The sequence below is a fragment of the Gracilinanus agilis genome, chromosome 2 (genome assembly GCF_016433145.1).
Source record: "Gracilinanus agilis isolate LMUSP501 chromosome 2, AgileGrace, whole genome shotgun sequence".
NCBI lineage: Eukaryota > Metazoa > Chordata > Mammalia > Didelphimorphia > Didelphidae > Gracilinanus > Gracilinanus agilis.
This window is the reverse complement of record NC_058131.1, coordinates 133,769,107-133,788,826: the sequence shown is the minus strand read 5'-3', so window position 1 is coordinate 133,788,826 and position 19,720 is coordinate 133,769,107. Positions and strand designations below refer to the sequence as shown.

At 33.5% G+C, this 19,720-nt stretch overlaps 1 protein-coding gene across 2 annotated transcripts in view; it reads left to right on the top strand.

Moving 5' to 3' along the window:
• TASP1 (taspase 1) overlaps window positions 1–19,720 on the top strand; it is a 282,501-nt gene that overhangs the window by 141,036 nt on the left and 121,745 nt on the right. For both annotated transcript variants that reach the window (XM_044663409.1, XM_044663408.1), the window contains 2 exons: window positions 773–892; window positions 8,161–8,239. In XM_044663409.1, the coding sequence (XP_044519344.1) occupies window positions 773–892; window positions 8,161–8,239 (199 nt within the window). The remainder of the gene's footprint in view (window positions 1–772; window positions 893–8,160; window positions 8,240–19,720) is intronic.

Genomic DNA, 19,720 nt, shown 5'->3' with positions numbered 1-19,720 from the left:
CAGGTGTCCCCACGCCCAAAGAACCGGAAACCCATTGGACCACGGGAAATGTAGTTTGATAGTTCCCACGTGTCCATGGGGGGGAAAAATATATATATATATATATATACTTTTAAATGTCATTTCCCAAATTCCAATTTTACACCAATTACTAGAGAGTTGTAATATAGGCAAGAAAGCCAGCTGTTTGAAATGCAATTTACAGTCCCAATCATTCACATTAAAGTAAAGCAACTTCTTCACCTTTTAGCCCCTTAAAGGTCTAACCTATCATGTGTACCTCATGCCGTGCTGACGTGGATATGGGGAAAAGGAGCTTAAGCTAGGAATGTGAAACTTAACTCAATTTTCTTTTCTTTTTAATCCATTATGGGCTCATGAGAGGAGTCCACCATCTTGTCAGGACCTATTCCTCATACTTATCTTAAAATATATGTTAATTTGGCACTTAGATGGCTTAGGGGACAGAGTGTGAGGCCCAGAGATGGGAGATCCTGGGCTTACATCTGGCCTCAGACACTTTCTAGCTGTGTGATGCTGGGAAAGTCACTTAACCCCAACTGCCTACCCCTTTTTGCTCTTCTGCCACACTTAGTATCAATTCCAAGACAGAAGGTAAGGGTATGTTAATTTCAGGGAGTTGTTAAATGTTCTACTAATAGTTTAGCTTTAATTTTTTTAGTCAACATATTACAAAATATATGTCTAGCATTAAAAACAACAGTATCCTTACTTATTTTATTATATTGTTTGATATTTGTCTTTTGTATAGGAAAATGACTCAGGAACTTTGGACACAGTTGGTGCAGTAGTTGTTGATCAAGAAGGAAATGTTGCTGCTGCTGTTTCCAGTGGAGGTCTAGCTTTGAAACATCCTGGGAGAGTTGGTCAGGTAATCAGTTATATAAATTAGGAACAAGTCTTGCAAGTAGGGACATGAAATTTACTTACTCATATTTAAAAAAAATTAATAGATTCAAATGTGAAAAAAAAAATTTTAAAACTTCTTTAACATTTATCTGGTATATATGTACTAGACTAAATTTCGTGATGCCAAGGGCTGTATGTTATTTTCCTTTGTATATCCCAGAACATATTCCTAGTAGAGTACCTCAAAGCAGACATTCAATAAATAGGTATTATTTGAATTCTGTCTGTAGCCATATGCTATTATAGGATTAGAGAAGGTAGCATGGTTTAATTAAAAAAAAGAGTAGTCTTAACCTTTTTTATATCCTAGTTCCTTTTGGTAGTCTTGTGAAACGTATAAATCTTTTCTCAGCATATTAAATGTATAAAATAGAACATATTGTATTATATGATATTGAGATACAATTATTCAAAAACATACATTTTTGTAAAGTTCTTGGACCTCAAGTTAAGAGCCCCTAGCTTAGGACTTGACATCAGTAGCACCATCTTCTCCACAAAAATAAGCATTTTTTATCCAGGCCATACGTGTATTATCATGCGAAATACACTTCTGTATTGGTCATTGTGATAAGAGCACCCTCATACAAAACCCAAACCCTAAAATAAAACTGTAAATATATTGTTGTGAAAGATAGTATGCTTTGATCCACATCCATCTGATTCTGACAGTTCTTTCTCTGGTGGTGGATAGCATACTCTGTGATAAGTCCTTCAGTATTGTCCCAAATCACTGTTATCAATAGTATTTCTTTGACTTGGTTCTCTATAATATATTTCAAGGATTTTTTTTAACCCCTTACTTTATGTTCTAGAATTGACATCAACTATTTTATTTATTGAGTCTATCAATAAATCAATTCTAGTGAAGAATTTCAGTAAGGACTAGACAACTGGGATTAAATGACTTACCCAGGGTCATACAGCTAGAAAGTGTCTGAGGCTAGATTGAACCAATGTTTTACCCACTATGATAGCTGTCCTTACTAAGGACTTTCCGTAGACCTCAGATAGGATTGGTCAAATGATAAATACACTGTAAATATTTTATTTTTTTTCAGCCCTATTGCTTTAATTCACTAGAAAAAGATATACCAAACCACTTCAATATATTTGCCAAGAAAACTCTTTGGACAGTGTGGTCCATGGAGTCATGGAGAATCAGGCATGACTGAACAAGTGAATGACAACAGGAAGGTGGAATGAGAGCAGTTATATGTTTGAAGTTATTTCATGGAGTAGAAATTAGACTTGCATTGGTTGAATGTAGATGCAGAACTAATAGAATTGTTATTTTTCAAAGAAGTCAAGATTTCTTTAAGGAAAAACTTCTTAATTTAATATCTCTTATAGTAGAATGGTTGTCTCAGGAGGCACTTCAACAATTTTATTTTTTTTGCCCTGAAAAGAATAATCAAAATAAAAATATGTTCCTTCTCACCAGAAGCTCTTTTTCTGTCTCCATAATAATGATTCATTATGATATTCTCCCCCCAAAACATAACTCATACCTGAAACCATCACCCATAGCCTCCCCCTCACACCCCCCACCCCATATCTTTACTGAAAGGAAGAATGTATATTTCCAACTCTTCTTTGCAATTAAGATTGTTTATTGCATTAATCTGAATTCAATTGCCTGGTAGTAGTTTTTAGAATTTCCATTATTATAATTATTGTGTATAATGTTTTACTTTGACCTCTTTTTCCTATATTATCATTTCATTCAGATCTTGGCATATGTCTCTTAATTTTCTCACATTAATCCTTCTTTAAGTGCAGTATGTTCTAATCCATTAATATAAATTATTCAAGTATTATCTAGTCATTTGAAGCCACATTATATCTAGTTGCCTGCTACCACAAAGAAGGTTTCCATGGAAACTTTGGCATAAATGGGGCTTTTCTTTTCTTCATTACCCTCCTTTTAGTATGTATCTCCAATGAAGATCTTCCAGTGAAGACTGGTTGTGGATTTATTTTATATGTTGTACTGCAGATTCTTGTTCAAGTTTGGGGTGTACTGAAGACACTCAGAAGTACCTTCTAATTCTGAGACTCTTTGATTTTCCTTCTCCAGGAACCTTTTCCCAATCTTTCTTAATGCTAGTGCTTTCCCTCTTATTTCCCATTTATCCTTTATATGACTTGTTTGGACAAAGTTTTCAGTTTGCTGTTTCCCCCACTAGACTGTAACTTCAAAGTCAGTTTTGCCTTTCTATCCCTAGCCCAGTGCCTAACACACAGTGAGTACTCAATCAGTGCTTATTGACTTAACTGCCTGGTTAAATACTAGATGGGAAAGGAAAGAAATGTGCCAAGCTGTGTGTCTTTTTTCCTTGTAACAAGGTTTTTCCTTCCTTCCCTTCTATAATATCCCAACCATGCATAAGAGTAACAAACCAAAAACTCAATAATATCTAAAAAGTCATAAAACTTAGAAGGTAAATTTTAAAGAGGTATGTTTGTGTGAATTTTTACTTTTTATCCTATTGATTTCCAAGTAGATTTTTTGGATCTTTATTTTTCCTCTGATGGTGGGATCTAACCCATTAGGGTCACAACTGATCCCCCAAACCTTCTTTCAGCATCCCCACTATAGCTTTGCCAGTTTGGGAACCTTTTTGAGTTTATTCCCTCATAGGTCTTCCCTGGGGTGTGGGTCAGTGAATAGCTGATCCGGACCATTGAAAGCTAACATGGCGGGAGTCTAGATACCACCCCCCCCACCCCCCACCCCCCATTTTACCATCAATACTCACCTATATACAAGTTCAAATTTGGAAGGAACTAATTTTGAAGTGTTGTGAAATTAAGAAAATTTGGGAAGGACTTTCATATGAAATGAGACTTCATATTTGTAATGAGAGAAACATTACATAATAATGGAGGAAAATGTAAGAAGAAAGTTGGCAAAAATTTATTATTCTCAGGAAGATTGAAAATAGTGATATTAGTTTATTAATGAATTTTATGAGATGCTTAAAGCAAAGTACTTGAGTAATAGGGTAAGTCCTACATATTTACCGATTAATTAAGCTATATGTAGTAGAAATTTTTTTTTTTGCATAGACTTGCCAGAGTCATAAAATTTTATTATTGTCTGAGAGATTACTTTTTAGTTTTCAGCTCTTTTAAAAAAATTAAATGAATTATCTTATTTTATTTTTATTATCATGCAAAACACAGTTCCATTTTGGTCAGTGTCATAAGAGCAAACTCATACGTAACCAAAACCCCAAAATAAAACCATAAATACACTGATATGAAGTAAACAGTTCTTTCCCTAAAGGTGGATAGGATTCCCTGTCTTTAGTCTTTCAGCATTGTTTCAGATCATTGAGTTTTCTGCTTTCTTCTTAAAGTAAGTATTTATCATTTACAAGTGGGATATTTCTTAGTATTCTATGACCCTCTAGTCTCAAACATTTTATAATTCTGAAACATATGTTCCAGTATATTTTTCATCATTGTTCCTTGTCAAGTCAAGTTAGCATTTTTTATTATGGGCTTACTATGTGTCAGATACTGACCTAAGTGTTGAGAATAAAAATACAACTAAAGATAAAATCCTTGTCCTTCAGGAGCTTACATTCTTTTTTTTTTTAACCCTTAACTTCTGTGTATTGGCTCCTAGGTGGAAGAATGGTAAGGTTGGGCAATGGGGATCAAGTGACACAGCTGGGAAGTGTCTGAGGTTGGATTTGAACCTAGGACCTCCCATCTCTAGGTCTGACTCTCAATCCACTGTCCCCTTGGAGGAGCTTACATTCTAATGAGAGAAGTTAATACAAAAAAAGGAAACAAAAGTAGGAGTGTGATTCAGGGGAGAAGTTATATAATGTGATCAAAGGAATGGTGGAGAAAGAAATGGGGAAGAGGGAGTTTAAATTCCTTAGTAGAATAAAGGAGTGAACATGCCTTGCTGGGAAACTTTCCTTAAAATGGAGACTCTAAAAGAGTTTTCCAATCTGCAGTGACAAAGTGATTTTCTTGAGTGAGAAGGCCATTGGTTTATAGTAGAGGAAATCAGCAACAGAGACAGAAGAAATTGTTATTTTGCATTCCAGCCATTAAGTATGAAGCTATATTTTGACTTGACATGAAAGAATTTAAATTTTTTTTGGTATAGTTTCTCTTTGTCTTCTTCCTTTGTGACAGAGGTTATTAAATAAGTTACATTCTTCCTGATGTTTATTTTGCTTAAACTGATCACAAACACTGCAAGGCCGAATACTCGACAAATTGGTATTTTGTGTTACTTTTGGACATACAACAAATTCAGCATTTTGTCAGCCCCACTTTTTCCTTTGAAAGAGAAGGCTCATGGTAGTCTCTTTTCTAGTTCAGCCCCATGTCTTATTCAATTTAGGAGACAAGTCAGGGTCTTTTGAATTTAGAATTTCTGAATTTTTAATGGAGTACAATTATTCCAAAATGTAAGCTCTAAAATGATACTGATATTGTAAAAGTCCTTATATCAGCATTTCAAAACCTTAAAAGTTAAGTCTCATGGGTTAAAAAAAAAAAAAGAAAAAAGTGAAAAACTTATTAAGATCTTCCTTGGGGAATGGGCTTTAATTTAGTTCTTTGTATAAAGAAATATTCATTGGATATTTATTCATGTTTTTTGACTTCATTGAAATTTAAAAAAAATCCTTAGGCAATAGGTCCACTTGAATGTCTACTACTTTCATAATTAGAGCTATCTAAAATTGAGAAGTGTTGCATGCATGATCATGATAACTTTCTCTTTAACTTGAGAAAAGCTTAGCTGACATTTGTAAGATTTGTTTCATTTGAATTTTTCCTTGATTAAGGGCTGCATTTGTTGGCCTCAGAGGTCCCTTTCTACTCTAAGATACTTTGGTTATGTGAAAGAGACTTTCTTTTACTTGAAAGGATCTCAAACTAATTCTTTTTTCACTTTCTGCACTAGAAATTAACTATTTTAATAAAATAATTTGGTTTTCCTAAAAGTTCATAAGAATATATTTTTACCAGTTTTTGCACAGTTGTTTTAGACTTCTTTAGTTTTCTTTATCAGAAGCATTTCTTAGAGTCATCAATTTGCTATGTCATTCAAGTCTGGAAATAGTCAATTTTATGTGAAAATATGATTTCATCATGTTGTTTATTAAACTTTTAAACAAAATGTGATCTCATATAAGGAGAATATGTTTGGAATGACTCAAGTTCCTTTTCTAAATTTACCTTTAGTTTGTAGTCATAAAGAAGTTAGTTTTCCTCCTGAATTGTAAGAAAAAAGATAATTAATTTCTAGCTTTTATTTGGGAATTAATGAAGATTCATGACGACATCACTTAAGTGAAATGCTTTCAACTTCATTAAAGTCATTGTTTAATGAGATAATATTGGTATTTTCCCACATAATTGCATTATGAATTTGTTATGCTTTGGGGAAGAAAAACTGAATTAGCATATTAAGTATATCTAGACCAGTTTTTAGGTGCTGTGAAGAGCACAATAGCAGAAATTGCACAGAAACAGTTATTTATTCATTTTTCATTCTTTTTTAATTTTAGAATTTGTTTTTGTTCAGCATTTAGGATGAAGCATGATTATAATTTCATTTTTCTTCTATTCTCTCAATGTTAGGCCATTGATTTTACTCCATTACCTTACTTTGATATTTTGTTTTTGTTAATAATTTAAGTTTATCACAATTTGCAATGAGAAAATGATTGTACTATCCAGTTATGAGTGTTCTTTCTCACTAAATATACATATATGAATGGGAAAGGGGAGCCCTTTGACTATTCCTTTATTCCAATGTGACATTAATTCATCCTACCCAGTTTCATACAGTTATGATTACAGTGCCCAATGGTTGTCTGTGTCACTGTAGGAGTGACAAAAATGGATAGGGATATGCTCAGACTAAAAGTCAAAGAGTCAAAGATATGAATAAATAGAATATTCAAATAGAATTCAAAAAGAATCACATAGAAATTCAAATAAAAATAAATGGTTTCTTCAGTCATTAGAAGTGACATTTAATGCTCTCATCAATGGTCTGATAAAGGAAAGTATACCCTGAATTGCCCATCTTTCAATAATGAAAAGCTGCTAGATCTCCTTAAGCTATATCAGTGGTAGGAAGGGAGTAGGTGAACTTCACTGCATTTGTGATGAAAGATTGAGTGAACCATAATCCAATCTATATAGTCATCAGTTATGATTCATTAAAAGGATCTAGAAGTTATTAGATTATTTTCTGAAAATATCAGCCTATTGACCAAGAAGGAACTTTAATTTCACTTTCCCCACAAATATATTATGTTAGGAAGAATATTGGGAAGAATAGGTATTATTATGATGTTTTTATACAAAGTCATGATTCTTTATATTCTTAATTTTTGGTGCTTAATTGTTTGGTCCTCATGAATGTTTTTTCCAAAGTAATGGAAAGGTAGCTTGGTGAGGTTTATGTGAATTTGAAGGCAAAGGATCTGTGTTTGAATCCTAGTTTTATTACTATGTTACATTTCTTTACACCCCAGTTTCCGCATTTGTAAAATGAAGGTACTGGAAAGATGATCTCTTAGTTCTTTTACAGCTCTTAATATATAACAGATTAATAAATCTTTGACAAAGTATTTATTAAGTGTTAAGGATATACAAAAACACTCTTCTCAGATATGGGACTTAGAAATAGAAAACCGAGGTAATCCTTTTTCTCAAGGAGCTCACATCTCAATGGTGGGGGAAGGAATAAACCATTTGGGGATCTAAGCTGGATATTTGATGGAAAGGTCCAGTAGTCTTTACATGCAATGAAAAAACAGATAGTTTTATATATATATATGCATTATATGTATTAATGTAATTTCTATTGATAAAACCATAGCAATTTCTGAAGCTGAACTTTTTCTCTGCAACAAGAATTTTGGTGAGAACTGACAGGAGATATGAACTATGCTTGTGCTGTTCTTTGAATAATTTATAGATTATAGATCCAGGCAAGCCAAGTATATTTCTTAAAAATATTATTAGAACCTGGCCTGACCAGGTATGAGATAATGCATGTTGTTATCACTTCTTATTGTTGGTTACAGAAAATACTCTGAATATTGTAACCAAGTTCTTTTCAGATGACTATGTCCCTTCTCCCCAATTAAACTTTTGAAGTCAGAGTTAATTATAACTTTAGAAATTCAACCCTTCCCCTCCCTCCTCTTTTTTTTTTTTGTTTTTTTTTTGCTCTAGGCTGCTCTTTATGGATGTGGCTGCTGGGCTGAAAATACTGGCGTTCAAAATCCTTACTCTACAGCTGTGAGTACCTCAGGTATTTGCTGCTTTCATGACCATTATTTAAATTGTTATTTAATTTTGTCTATTTAAATGATAGAAACTTTTTTATATTAAGGCTAGTGTAATGCAGAGAGTCCAGAATCAAATCATTTTAATGCATATTTTAAGTAGGCTTGTTAGAAATCTTTGCTATTTGTGGCCTTCTAAAGATCCCTCGGTTTCATATAGGTTAAAATTTCCAAAATTAGACCTTTCTACTCACTAGCAACCTTAATTTTCTTTCAACTGCACTTAATAGAAAGTAGAATATAATTTTATTGACCACTCTTTTTTGTGTAATTTAATTCAATTGACAGTGTCACAGATTAGTTGAAAGTTATTTTAAAAGTGACAGTCTGTTATAAAAGTGAATAGTAGACTTCCTGAGGAAATTATTTGAATAGAAGCCTGTTCAAGTGCTGACTATGTATGATTCCTTGAACAATGAAGTTGACTACTACTGCTGGAATCTTATTTTTTCTATAGGTTATAGGCTATGTTTAAATAGAAAATTAAAAGTAAACCCCACAAAACCTGCATGATTCAAATGAATAACTCATTAAAGTAAAAAACATATAGAAATGCTTTCAAATTGATAAATGGTATCAAGATTAATATTTGATAAGTGCTTTTGTCTTGTGTCAATACTAAATAAAACTTTACTTTTAGTGTTATCTTCATTATTATGACATTCCAGAAACCTTCCTTTTGGATGAATGAGAAATTGATAAACTTAGTTGATTTTATTGGATTTACTGAAATTCTGACAAACCATAATTTTGAAGTGAAAAATTTATTTTAAGAATCTAACAGATTCTTCTGGAGATAATTTCTTTTAGGCCTTTTAGTTTTGGAGTGTAATGTGACTGAAGGTACTCTGGACTAAGTAGGAGACCTTTAAATTTTATTCCTAATGCTACTATTGTGTAATTTTATCTGAATCATTTATTTCCTGTATTTTTTAGTTTACTTGCCTAGACCCCAAGAGGCTAGTACTATTTTGTAATTTCAGAAAAATTGTTGAGGACCACATTAAAAATGTATGATAGAATGCTTTTATTAAAAAATACAAAATTACATAAATAAAAGATTACTATAATTGTGCATTAATCTTCATTTATTTTTTGACAGTATAATGTAGTTTTTAGAGACCTTAATTTGTAGTCAGGAAAACCTGAGTTCAAGCTTAGTCTTATAAAATGCTTAATTCTCTGTATCACCCTGGGCAAGTTCATATAATCTCTCAGATTTATAGGAAATACAAATTACACAGTAGTTGCTGATCTCCATTGGTTTTCTCAATTTGAAGAATTTCAAGTTCATTAAAATTTTTACATATACCCACATACACAATAGTAAAGTTATATATTAATAGCCAGGTGGCACAGGGATTAGAATGCCAGCCCTGCAGTCACATCTTCCTGAGTTCAAATTGGTCCTCAGACACTTTCTAACCGTGTGACTGACCTCAGCCACGTTATGGAACTGTGCTGTAGTTCTCATCTTTAATTATGCTCCGAGAAGTAAATGGCAAATCACTCCAGTATCTTTGCAAAGAAAATCTTAAATGGAGTCACAGAGTCAGACATGACTAAAAATTGAACAACAACAAAATTATATATGTGTGAGCATGTGGATGTATATATTTATATATATGTGTGTATGTACATATAGACATAAATATGTATTTTTATACATCTACAAAATACATGCACATAACTTTTTTATATTCTTGGAAGTGCTCCATTTTTTGTTGTTAATATAGAATTTATTTTGTTTTAATAATTTTTTTTTTTGCATGGTTGGGATAGGCTTAAAGTCCTGGACAGGTGTAGAGACCTATTTCATTTGTATTGGAAAATTATATTGTAGAAATCCCCTCATTAGTGTAGATTGTTGACTACCTTTTTATCTATTGTCTTAGAGAGTTTGTAGTGGTCTCAAGAAGTTAAGTGCCTGGCCTATGTTCTTATGACCAGCATCTGTCATGGGCAAGATGTGAACCCAAGTCTCTCTTACTCTAATGCCAAACTTCTACTATGCCAAAAAACCTTAAAAAAACAAACCCAAAAAACTCCTTACCTTCTGTGTTAGAATAAATACTAAATATCTGTTCCAAGTCAGAAGAGCAGAAAGAGCTAGGCAGTTGAGGTTAAGAGACTTTCTCAGGGTCATGAGAAGTGCCTTGCCAGATTTGAGCCCAGGACTGATCTTCTCTAAGCCTGGGTGTCTATGTCTTGAGCCACTTTACTGTATCCAAAACAGCCTTTTGTTTGATAATTAGGTGATTATGATGATGATGATGACGATGATGATGATAATTCACCTTTGCATAGCGTATTTTACAGAAAACATTCCTTACACAAATATGTTGAAAATTTACAATTGAGGAAATGGAGGCAGACAACATTACTGGTTTATTGTCTGTGGCCAGAGTGTAACTTAGGTTCCCTAAATTATAGATTGAGAACTGGAAGAGATTTTTGAGGTTACTGAATCCAACTCCCCTCATTTTCCAAATTAAGAAATTAAGGCATAGATTTAGTGAATCCCTCAGAGGCATAGTATCTAAGGCAGGATTTGAATTCTTAATTCTTCTCTCCAAGTTCAATTGTCTTTCTACTATACCATGCAGCTAATAGAAGTTAATATCACTATTTTACAAAAGAGAAAACTGACATTGGTAACATAGCTAATATTGATACTTCAGTTTTTTGATTCGAGGTCCAGCTGTCTTTTTACTTGTATCATGTACTTTCTAGCCAAATATGTAATAACTACTTAGTGTAATCTTAAAAATTAAATTGGACACTGGAAGTTAGGATTCTTGGATTTTATTCTTAGCCACAATATTGGCTGTCATTTTGATTAAGAGACTTAAGATATTTAATCTTGTGCCTTTTTCTGTGTTTCCAGAATAGAAGTATAGGAATGTTGAAGGGCTTATTTTTTTCTTTCTCTGCCTTATACCTACTTGTAGTATTAAAAATGAAAGAATTTTGACTGGCAAGGGCTACAAATTAAATACTTGGTTCTTCTTTTGTATTCTCTCTTGTTGCTAATCTTAAACCAGAGGACTATAATTCCAGACTTTATACATACCAGGATGTGACTTAATGTGGATATTGAATGGCCTTAAAATAGTCATTACTGGTTTGAAAACCACTTGGAAATTTAATAGGTAAGAAAATTTAAGTCTTAGAATTGATTTAGAAAAAATCAACATTAAAGTTTTAGTGGAGGGAAGATATATTCTTCTGAAAAAAGTTATTTTGGGGTACTATAACCTCAATCCACAATATGATATGGCAACTGAGAAAGCTAAAATCTGTTTACCTGTATTGAGAAAAATCATGTCAAGAAGTGAAGTAATAGTGCTTTTGTACTTTATCTTGATTAGATAATAGCAATGTGAGTAGTTTCTTGAAGGGCTTAGTATTAAAAATTTGAGTTCAAATATGACCTCAGACAAGTGACCTTGGCAAGTCCCTTAGCCGTTGCTGTTGTCTACCTCAGTTTCCGTGATTGTAAAATGAGGATGATAATAATAAGACCTATCTTCCAGAGTTATTGTGAGGATCAAATGAGATGTTTGTAATGCACTTAGCAGAGTGTTTGGCACATAGTAGTTGTTATACAGATGCTGGTTATTATTATTATTAGACCACATTTGGTTCTGGATGACATATTTCAGTAAAGTCAGAGATAAGCTATACAATATCTGTCAGCCATGCTGGTGAAGATTCTTGGGTTCCTGGAATATTAGGATCATTTAAAATAAATTAAATATTTAGAATAAAAAATTAAGGAGTTATCTTCTAGTGTCTGAAGGGATGTGATGTGGAAGATAGATTTGTGCCAAGGGCAAAACAGTAATGTTAGGCATAAAGAGGAATATTTAGACATCATATCCAAAATCTGTGGAATGATTATGACGATCCAAAAGTGGAATGGATTGCCTTGGGAGTTCGTCAGATTCTTTCTATTTTAGGTCTTCAAAGTTATGGTGGCCATTTGTTCTAAATGTTGTAGGAGGTTAAGCTTGAGCTTAAATTTAATGATCTCTGAAGTGCCTTCTAAAACTACATAACATATAGGAAAAGGATACTAAAGGACTTCCAGATTCAATTTAATTTAATTCAGAAAGATTTATTAAATTCCTTTTTTGTTCAAAGTGCTATATGTCATGTGAGGGTGTTACAAAGAAAAAATGAACCTGTCCGAATGTATATTCTTTTTGGGAAAGTTGTATAGTAGGCAAATATACAGGTAATACAGAATTTTCGAAGCAAATACAAAGTAATTTTAGGATGACTAGAGTTGTTAAAATGGAGATCAATAAAAGTCTTTTTAAGTCCATAGTACCTGAGTTATTCCTTGAGGGAAATTTGGGTTTCCAAAAGTCACAGATGAAGATGGAGTTGCATTTCAGGCATGGGGTCAGTTTATGCTAAATTGTGGAGGCAGGTGATAGAATAGCTGAGTCTGTGAAACAGCAAGGACATTTCAGTGCAATGGATAATACTTAAGAGGAAACAATGTAGTTCTCTAGTACTTTCCAGCAATGTGTGTGACTATATAGCTAAAAAAGACCTTAATGGTCGTTTAGTTCAACTCCATTATTTGACACATGAGGAAATTGTGGATCAGAGACATTAAATGACTTGGCCAAATTCACCCAGATATTAAAGGTCATAACCAGGCTTTGAACTCAGTTACTATGATTCTAGGTTCAGCCCTTTATGCATTATTCTGTGTTCATTACCCAAATGTAGCACTTTTCACTGATTTATCTGAATGACTTTGTTAATTAAATCTACTTTGTATTTGTCTTACAAAAATTATAATTTTTTAAGTGATAAAAAGTGGACTAGATAAATGGAAGGCACCAGCTACATGTAGCTGGCTGCTCTCTTAGCCACATGGCTATCCTACCCACTTAAGCAAACCCCAGTCCTGAACCAGACTCTGCACTTCCTCAGGCCCAGATTCCAATGAAAAACACTCTACTTTGTCTTCCTACTTTTGTGCTCTTTGTGGAGTTCCTTTCCCAAGCATCTTTGATTTGTAAACTTTGTCTGGATTGGAGGTGGGTCTTCCAGATGCCAGGAGTCATGTGATATTTAGAATGTCTACACAGAGTCCTTGTGTACTTTTCTATGCCTAACTTTGCCTAACTTACTTAGTGTCTTTGCTATCTAAGAGGTTTGTTTGCAGATAAGTACAGGACTTGTCTCCACCCTGATTCAGCAAGAGGGATGAAGCAATCTTAAAATAAAACTTTTTTCCCCTTTAAAAAAGGTGGTTTTGGGTGCCAAAAAGGAGTATAGATAAATATTAAATTTCCATAATCTGCATTTGAACTCAAGACTTGTAGATTCAGGAACACTCCCTATCCATTCTGCCTTCCTAAATAAATCATTTTAAAAAATATCCAACAGATAATAAAATATTTAGAGCAGGACTTTTTGTACTAGCTAACATCATGAAAAACAGTGAGTGCCATTTTACTGGGGAATGGCTGTGTGAATATTAAATTTTTTACTATCTCCTACAGAAGAAAATACTAATTCCTCTAATTGACAAAATAAATCATTTCTATGGTTAGATCTGTGCCTTTAGGAATGTAATTTTGTTAACTATTTGTTGACTATTGCAATAAGGCAGGTTAGAGGTGATGAGGACCTGAACTAAGTGGTGTTTGTTCAAGTAAAGTGAAAGAGATGGAAGTGAGAGCTATTTTAGTGTTTCGGTCAATGAAATTTGACAATTATTTGGATATGGGGAGTGAAGGAGAATGAAAAGTTGAATGTGATTCAGAAGTTGCAAGCAACAAATATTAGAAAGTTGGTTGTATCCTTAGGAAAGGAGAGGTTTGAAAGATTGAGTGTAGGTTAAGATAATGAGTTCCATTTGGGGTATATTGTGTTGAGATGCTTGTAGACTATCCAGGTGAAGGTGTTGACTGCCAAATGACATTTAGTTGAAGGAACTTGGAATGTTTATCCTGGAGAAGACTCGGGGGAGAAATTGTTGCAATCCTCAACTATTTGAAGGGCTGTCATGTGAAAGAAAGATTAAACGTGTTCTGTTTGGCTTACAAGACAGAACTATGAATATCGGATGGATTTTTTTAAAGAGGTACATTTTAGCTTAATGTAGGGGAAAACTTCCTGATAACACACACCATTCAAATGTGGAATGGACTGTTTCTATTCCTCCTCACTGAATCATAGAATTCAGTGGAGGTCTTCAAGCAAAGATTTGATGATCACTTGTCAGGCATGTAATGGGAATTTTTTTTTCCTTCTGGCATTTGATGGACTAAGTGCTTTTTAAAGATTTCTTACAAATTTGAAGTGTTCTATCCTTATTCCATTTTTGCCCAACATAAGTTTTAAAGCATTCTCTGATATCAGCATTGTAAGTTTTGTGATATTTCCTTTTGTGTTTAAAGTACTTCTGAATAGTTGCTTATTGACCAACAGGATGAATAATACACAGATGTAATTAATTGTGTGGTGAAGAGGCTATTTCTTTGATGGCTTAGCATTTATAAAATCAAGAACAAATATTAGTTTAAAATGATAATAAAACAGGTTTCATTTGGATAATTCAAGTTAAACAAAGGATAATTGTCTTTTAAATTTCACCTCATGCTCACTAAATGCTTCTGTCTTAGACTAATATCTGAGGTAACAGTTGTTCAGGTGAGAAAAGGCCAGCTGGTCCTAGGACTTTTTTCTCCTATTTGCCTCCCACTTACATGGTTGATCCCAAAGAAAAAATTATCCTTTTTGTTTTATAGAAGCTACTATTCCATGTAAAAGAAACAATTTATGTGATGTTTCTAAACTAAGAATAGACATAAACTGTATTGTTTAAGCACCAGCCACCAAGGCCCAAAATAATAAAATGAGATAGAACTTGTAATAGTCAGAATGTGTTGGATGACTCTGAAAATCCTTCTGAGGATCATTGCTCCCACATATGAGATAAAGTACCACACTTAAAAAACATTTTATAGAGACAGGAGGTCCGAGGTTCAAACCCTGCCTCAGCCACTTCCCAGCTGTGTGACCCTGGGCAAGTCACTTGACCCCCATTGCCCACCCTTACCACTCTTCCACCTATGAGACAATACACCGAAGTACAAGGGTTTAAAAAAACAAAACATTTTAAAGGCATTTGATGTATATATACTAATAGCTTTCAAAACTAAAATGATTGTTTTAGTAGGAAATGATTTCTGCCCAGATAGTATCATTGCCTGTAATTGAAGATTATTTCCTATCCAATGAACTTTTGATACATTGTTGTTTTTTTTTTAAACCCTTACGGGGTATTGGTTCTAAGGCAGAAGAGTGGTAAGGGTTAGGCATTAGGGGTTAAGTGACTTGCCCAGGATCACACAGCTAGGAAGTATCAGGTCAGATTTGAACCCAGAGCCTCTCGTCTCTGGGCCTAGCTCTCAATCAACTGAGCCACCCTGCTTCCCCCTTAATACATTGTCTACTGCTTCCTAGTTAGCTGAAATTCATTACATTTCAAAAACATCTGATATCCAAATTCAGAAATGTATGAAATATATCTTTACCAGAACAATTCAATATGATGTTTTCTTTTACTATTAGAGATGGAAAATGTATTGTGGGTTTTTTTTTACACAAAAATTAAATTCAAATTTTTAGTTTTTGTTTAAAAACTTTTAAATTATATTTATGAACATAATTATGATTCAGTCAACTACTACTATATGCTTGCTATGTATTCTAAACAGTAGATGATCAAGAAAAGTATAAGGTGAGGTATCTGCTGTCAGAAAGCTTATAATCCGTGATCGTAATTAATTTCATAATAATAAATACAATCAATTATAAAGTATTCTGACCATCATTGAATTTTTTTTTTTTAGCATCTTTACCTAGGACAGTGATGATGAACATTTTAGAGGGGTGCACATTTAGCTGTGAAAAATGTTCTCAGGTGCACATGGAGAGTGGGAGAGGAGTGTCCTAGTCCTGTGCCCCTCTGGCTTTCTTGTAATGAACTCTGGTGGACTCTGTGCTATGGCGCTGGCACACTTGCCCACAGAGAGGACTTTGAGTGCCCCCTCTGGCATGCATGTCATAGGTTTGCCACCATGGACTTAGTTTGTGCCAAAAGGCTGGCTAGCCAATATCTCAATCTCTTTGTATTTATTTTTTCCTTTAAACCCTTTCCTTCTGTCTTAGAATCAATATTGTATATTAGTTCCAAGGCAGAAAATTTGTTAGGTTGAGGCAATGGGTATTAAGTGACTTGCCTATGGTTATACAGCTAGGAAGTGTCTGTGGCCAGAATTGAACCCAAGATTTCCCATCTCCGGACCTGGCTGTCTATCCACTGAGACACTTAGCACCCATTGTCATTTTTTTAAAACATTTATTAATATTCGTTTTTAACATGGTTACATGATTCATGCTCCTACTTTCCCCTTCACCCCCCGCACCCTCCCCCCCCACCCCCCGACCCATGCCGACGCTCATTTCCACTGGTTTTATCATCCATTGTCATTGTTAAATTAAGAAACCTCTATGGGAAGTATGCTGTTCTCTCCCTTTGTTGATGAAGAATTTTTACATTGGTTAATCCTGAAGATAATTGAAGTAGTTTGATGTTACCTCTCTCCCTTCTGATGGATTCTCTTTGTTCTCTAAAGGCTTATGGGTAGCTACTAGCCCCCCATAACCCTTAGTGACTACTGTGTTAATAGCACCTGACTAAATATTTTTCTTGAAAATTTGAGGTAAATGAAAAAAATACCTTACCCCTTTGCATGAGGTTAGAGACTCCTGGTTTAGTGGAGTGAACATTTTGTGCAAAATTTTGAGGCACTGTGCTTTTTTTTTTCATACATGTAACTTCTCATCTATTTTGAAGAAGGAAAATATTTTAACTGAACAACACATGGTAAAATAAAATATAGTAAAACCAGAAGCACAGGATGAAGTTATAGATGAAAATGCCAACACTGTCATATTTAGTGTAAATTTTTTTTCTGGTTGTCCTCACTCAAAAGAATGTCTTTTCTTCCCTATTGGGAAGTGTACCTGATGTCACTTGGATAGAGTAAGTCAAGAAACTTGTCATATATTTCTTAGGTTCTCTTCATATGGTTTGCAGAAGCAGAGCTGGATTTTCATTTCTCCTTTCATTCAACAGGAGTCCCTTTCATGTTTGAAAATTGAAAACGTGTGTTTTTCAGTGTGGAGCAAGGATGTGTATGCCCTCTGGCACACCTGTTTCTAATTTCCTGACTTGAAAGCATAGCCCATCAAAAGAAGCAGAAAAACAATTTCTTTCTGACACGCTGCTTAGAGGCCCTTACTTAACTAAAGACCTTCCTTGCTTTGCCATCTTGGTTCTCTTAGGAGAAGGTTCTTGTTAGATGTAGGGCTTGCTCAGTACATGGCTTCCTTTTATAATGCAGTGCCAGTTTTTTTGTTTTGTTTTATTTTTAAACAAGGCTTATTTTTAAGATAATGAATAATTTTTGTGATTTTTTTTTTAATTTTGAAATTAGTTGTCCAGTGTATTTTGGAAGGATATATGTAAACAGATCAGAAAGTTAAAGGTTAGGATGCTATTTTGTTTAGCAGGTTGAATGTTTAAATTTAGTGGCAGTGTTTAACATTAATCAAATATTTCCAATGCCTTACTTCAGATTTGTATGTACTTTTAAGTCTTGCCAGCTTAAATGACTGTAAGGCACAATATGTTAACTTTGAATTTTGTAAATTGATAATTTGTTGTTCTGAAAGTTGTACATGGCACAACTCATCTCTTTTGAGTGTATGAATGTCAAATGTTGGCAAGCTTTTTGATACATCTTTTCATAAATGCCAGAAATGTGTATCTTTCATACTTAGATATGTTTACACACTGTATATAGCCTTAGGAATTTTCTGATGTGTAAGGTACCTAGTTTTCTATAAAACAACTACTGTTTGGGCTTCTGTTTCACCACTTTGGCACATATAGCATTAGACAAAGTGGAGTGTCCTCATGAAAAGCTTTCTAAGTTAAGTACTATTACTTTGCCAGATATTCTGATGGCAGAAGTAACACAAATAATGTAAGGAAAGTCAGGAAACTCTCCTACCCCTTCTTTACTGCCATTACACATTTTGTGCCAGTAACACAGCCTTCATTGCTGTTTTCTGTAGAAATAAAATCTTTCAAAGGATATGTACTATTGATTTTATGAATATTATTGGTGTCTTCAAAAGAAGCACCTGGAAATAACCCCCTTGACATATAGGATTGAATGGGATAGGAGAACCCTGGTTTTTTTATGTGGTTAAGGCAGTGGCTACATTTTTATATTTCTTGATGAGTTGCCTTGATATCAGATTAATCTATGTTTAAGCATGTTTTTTTTTTTACCATTCTCTAGAGAATCACATGTAGATAAACCAAATGCTATTAGCTTGAAAAATATACTGTGCAGGAATAAGTCAGAAGAAATAATTAGATGTAGCTCAATATCCCCTTAATATTCAGAAATCCTTTTCCATCTCTGTTCATGATGGTTTTGCAATTTTAATAAAACAAAGTTAAAAAAATTAGAAAAATTATATACATCACAGTGAAGGAATAATTATTATTAGATTTTATGTACTTTGTTCTTATTAATTTCATGCCATTATAATTAGTATATTGTAGAAATTTTACCATATGGCATAGAGAATATAAATGAAAGAGACCTTATTTTTTAATTTTTAGGTTTTTGTGTTTATTTCATGGTGTATTATTTTCAAGGGTAGTTTTCAGCCATAATTTCCTTCTGTGTTTGATCTAAAATTAGAGAATAAAATAAAACTAGGTATTAACTTAATGTATAGTCATGTAAATCAGGGTATAAATCAACAGTGCTTAAAGCTACATTGGTTAGCACCAAACCATATATTAAAACCTTTAAGGAACATTTCATGGTGATCCTTTATTTCTGTAGAATTAAAAGCATAAGAAAATAAGGATGTTCTGCATGTATTTTTACCTCCTTTTCCACATGTATCTCTTTCTAATTGGACAGGTGTGGTTCATATATTAATTGCTGTGGTGACTTACAATATTTAACCATACAAAAGTCTTCAATGGCTACCTATTGCTTATAGAATAATTTCTTAACTTGGTATTTAAAGCATTCTTTCTACTTTACTTTTTCTATTCTTTTATGCATTTTACTCATCCACAATTCTGTTTTAGTTAAAATGAACTGCTGATCTTAACTCTGTTGTGTTCTGTTCTGTTCATGTGGTCTTTATTCTGTAACTAGAATGAATTCCTTTCTCATCCTTCCAAATATCTTGATTTTCTTTATACAAAGTGTTTAGATCCAAGATCTGGCTTAGGAGACACCTTCTCCAGGAAACCCTTCCTCAACTTAATGTGTTTTCTACTTTCTCAAATTTTATCCAGGAATGTTTTTGCC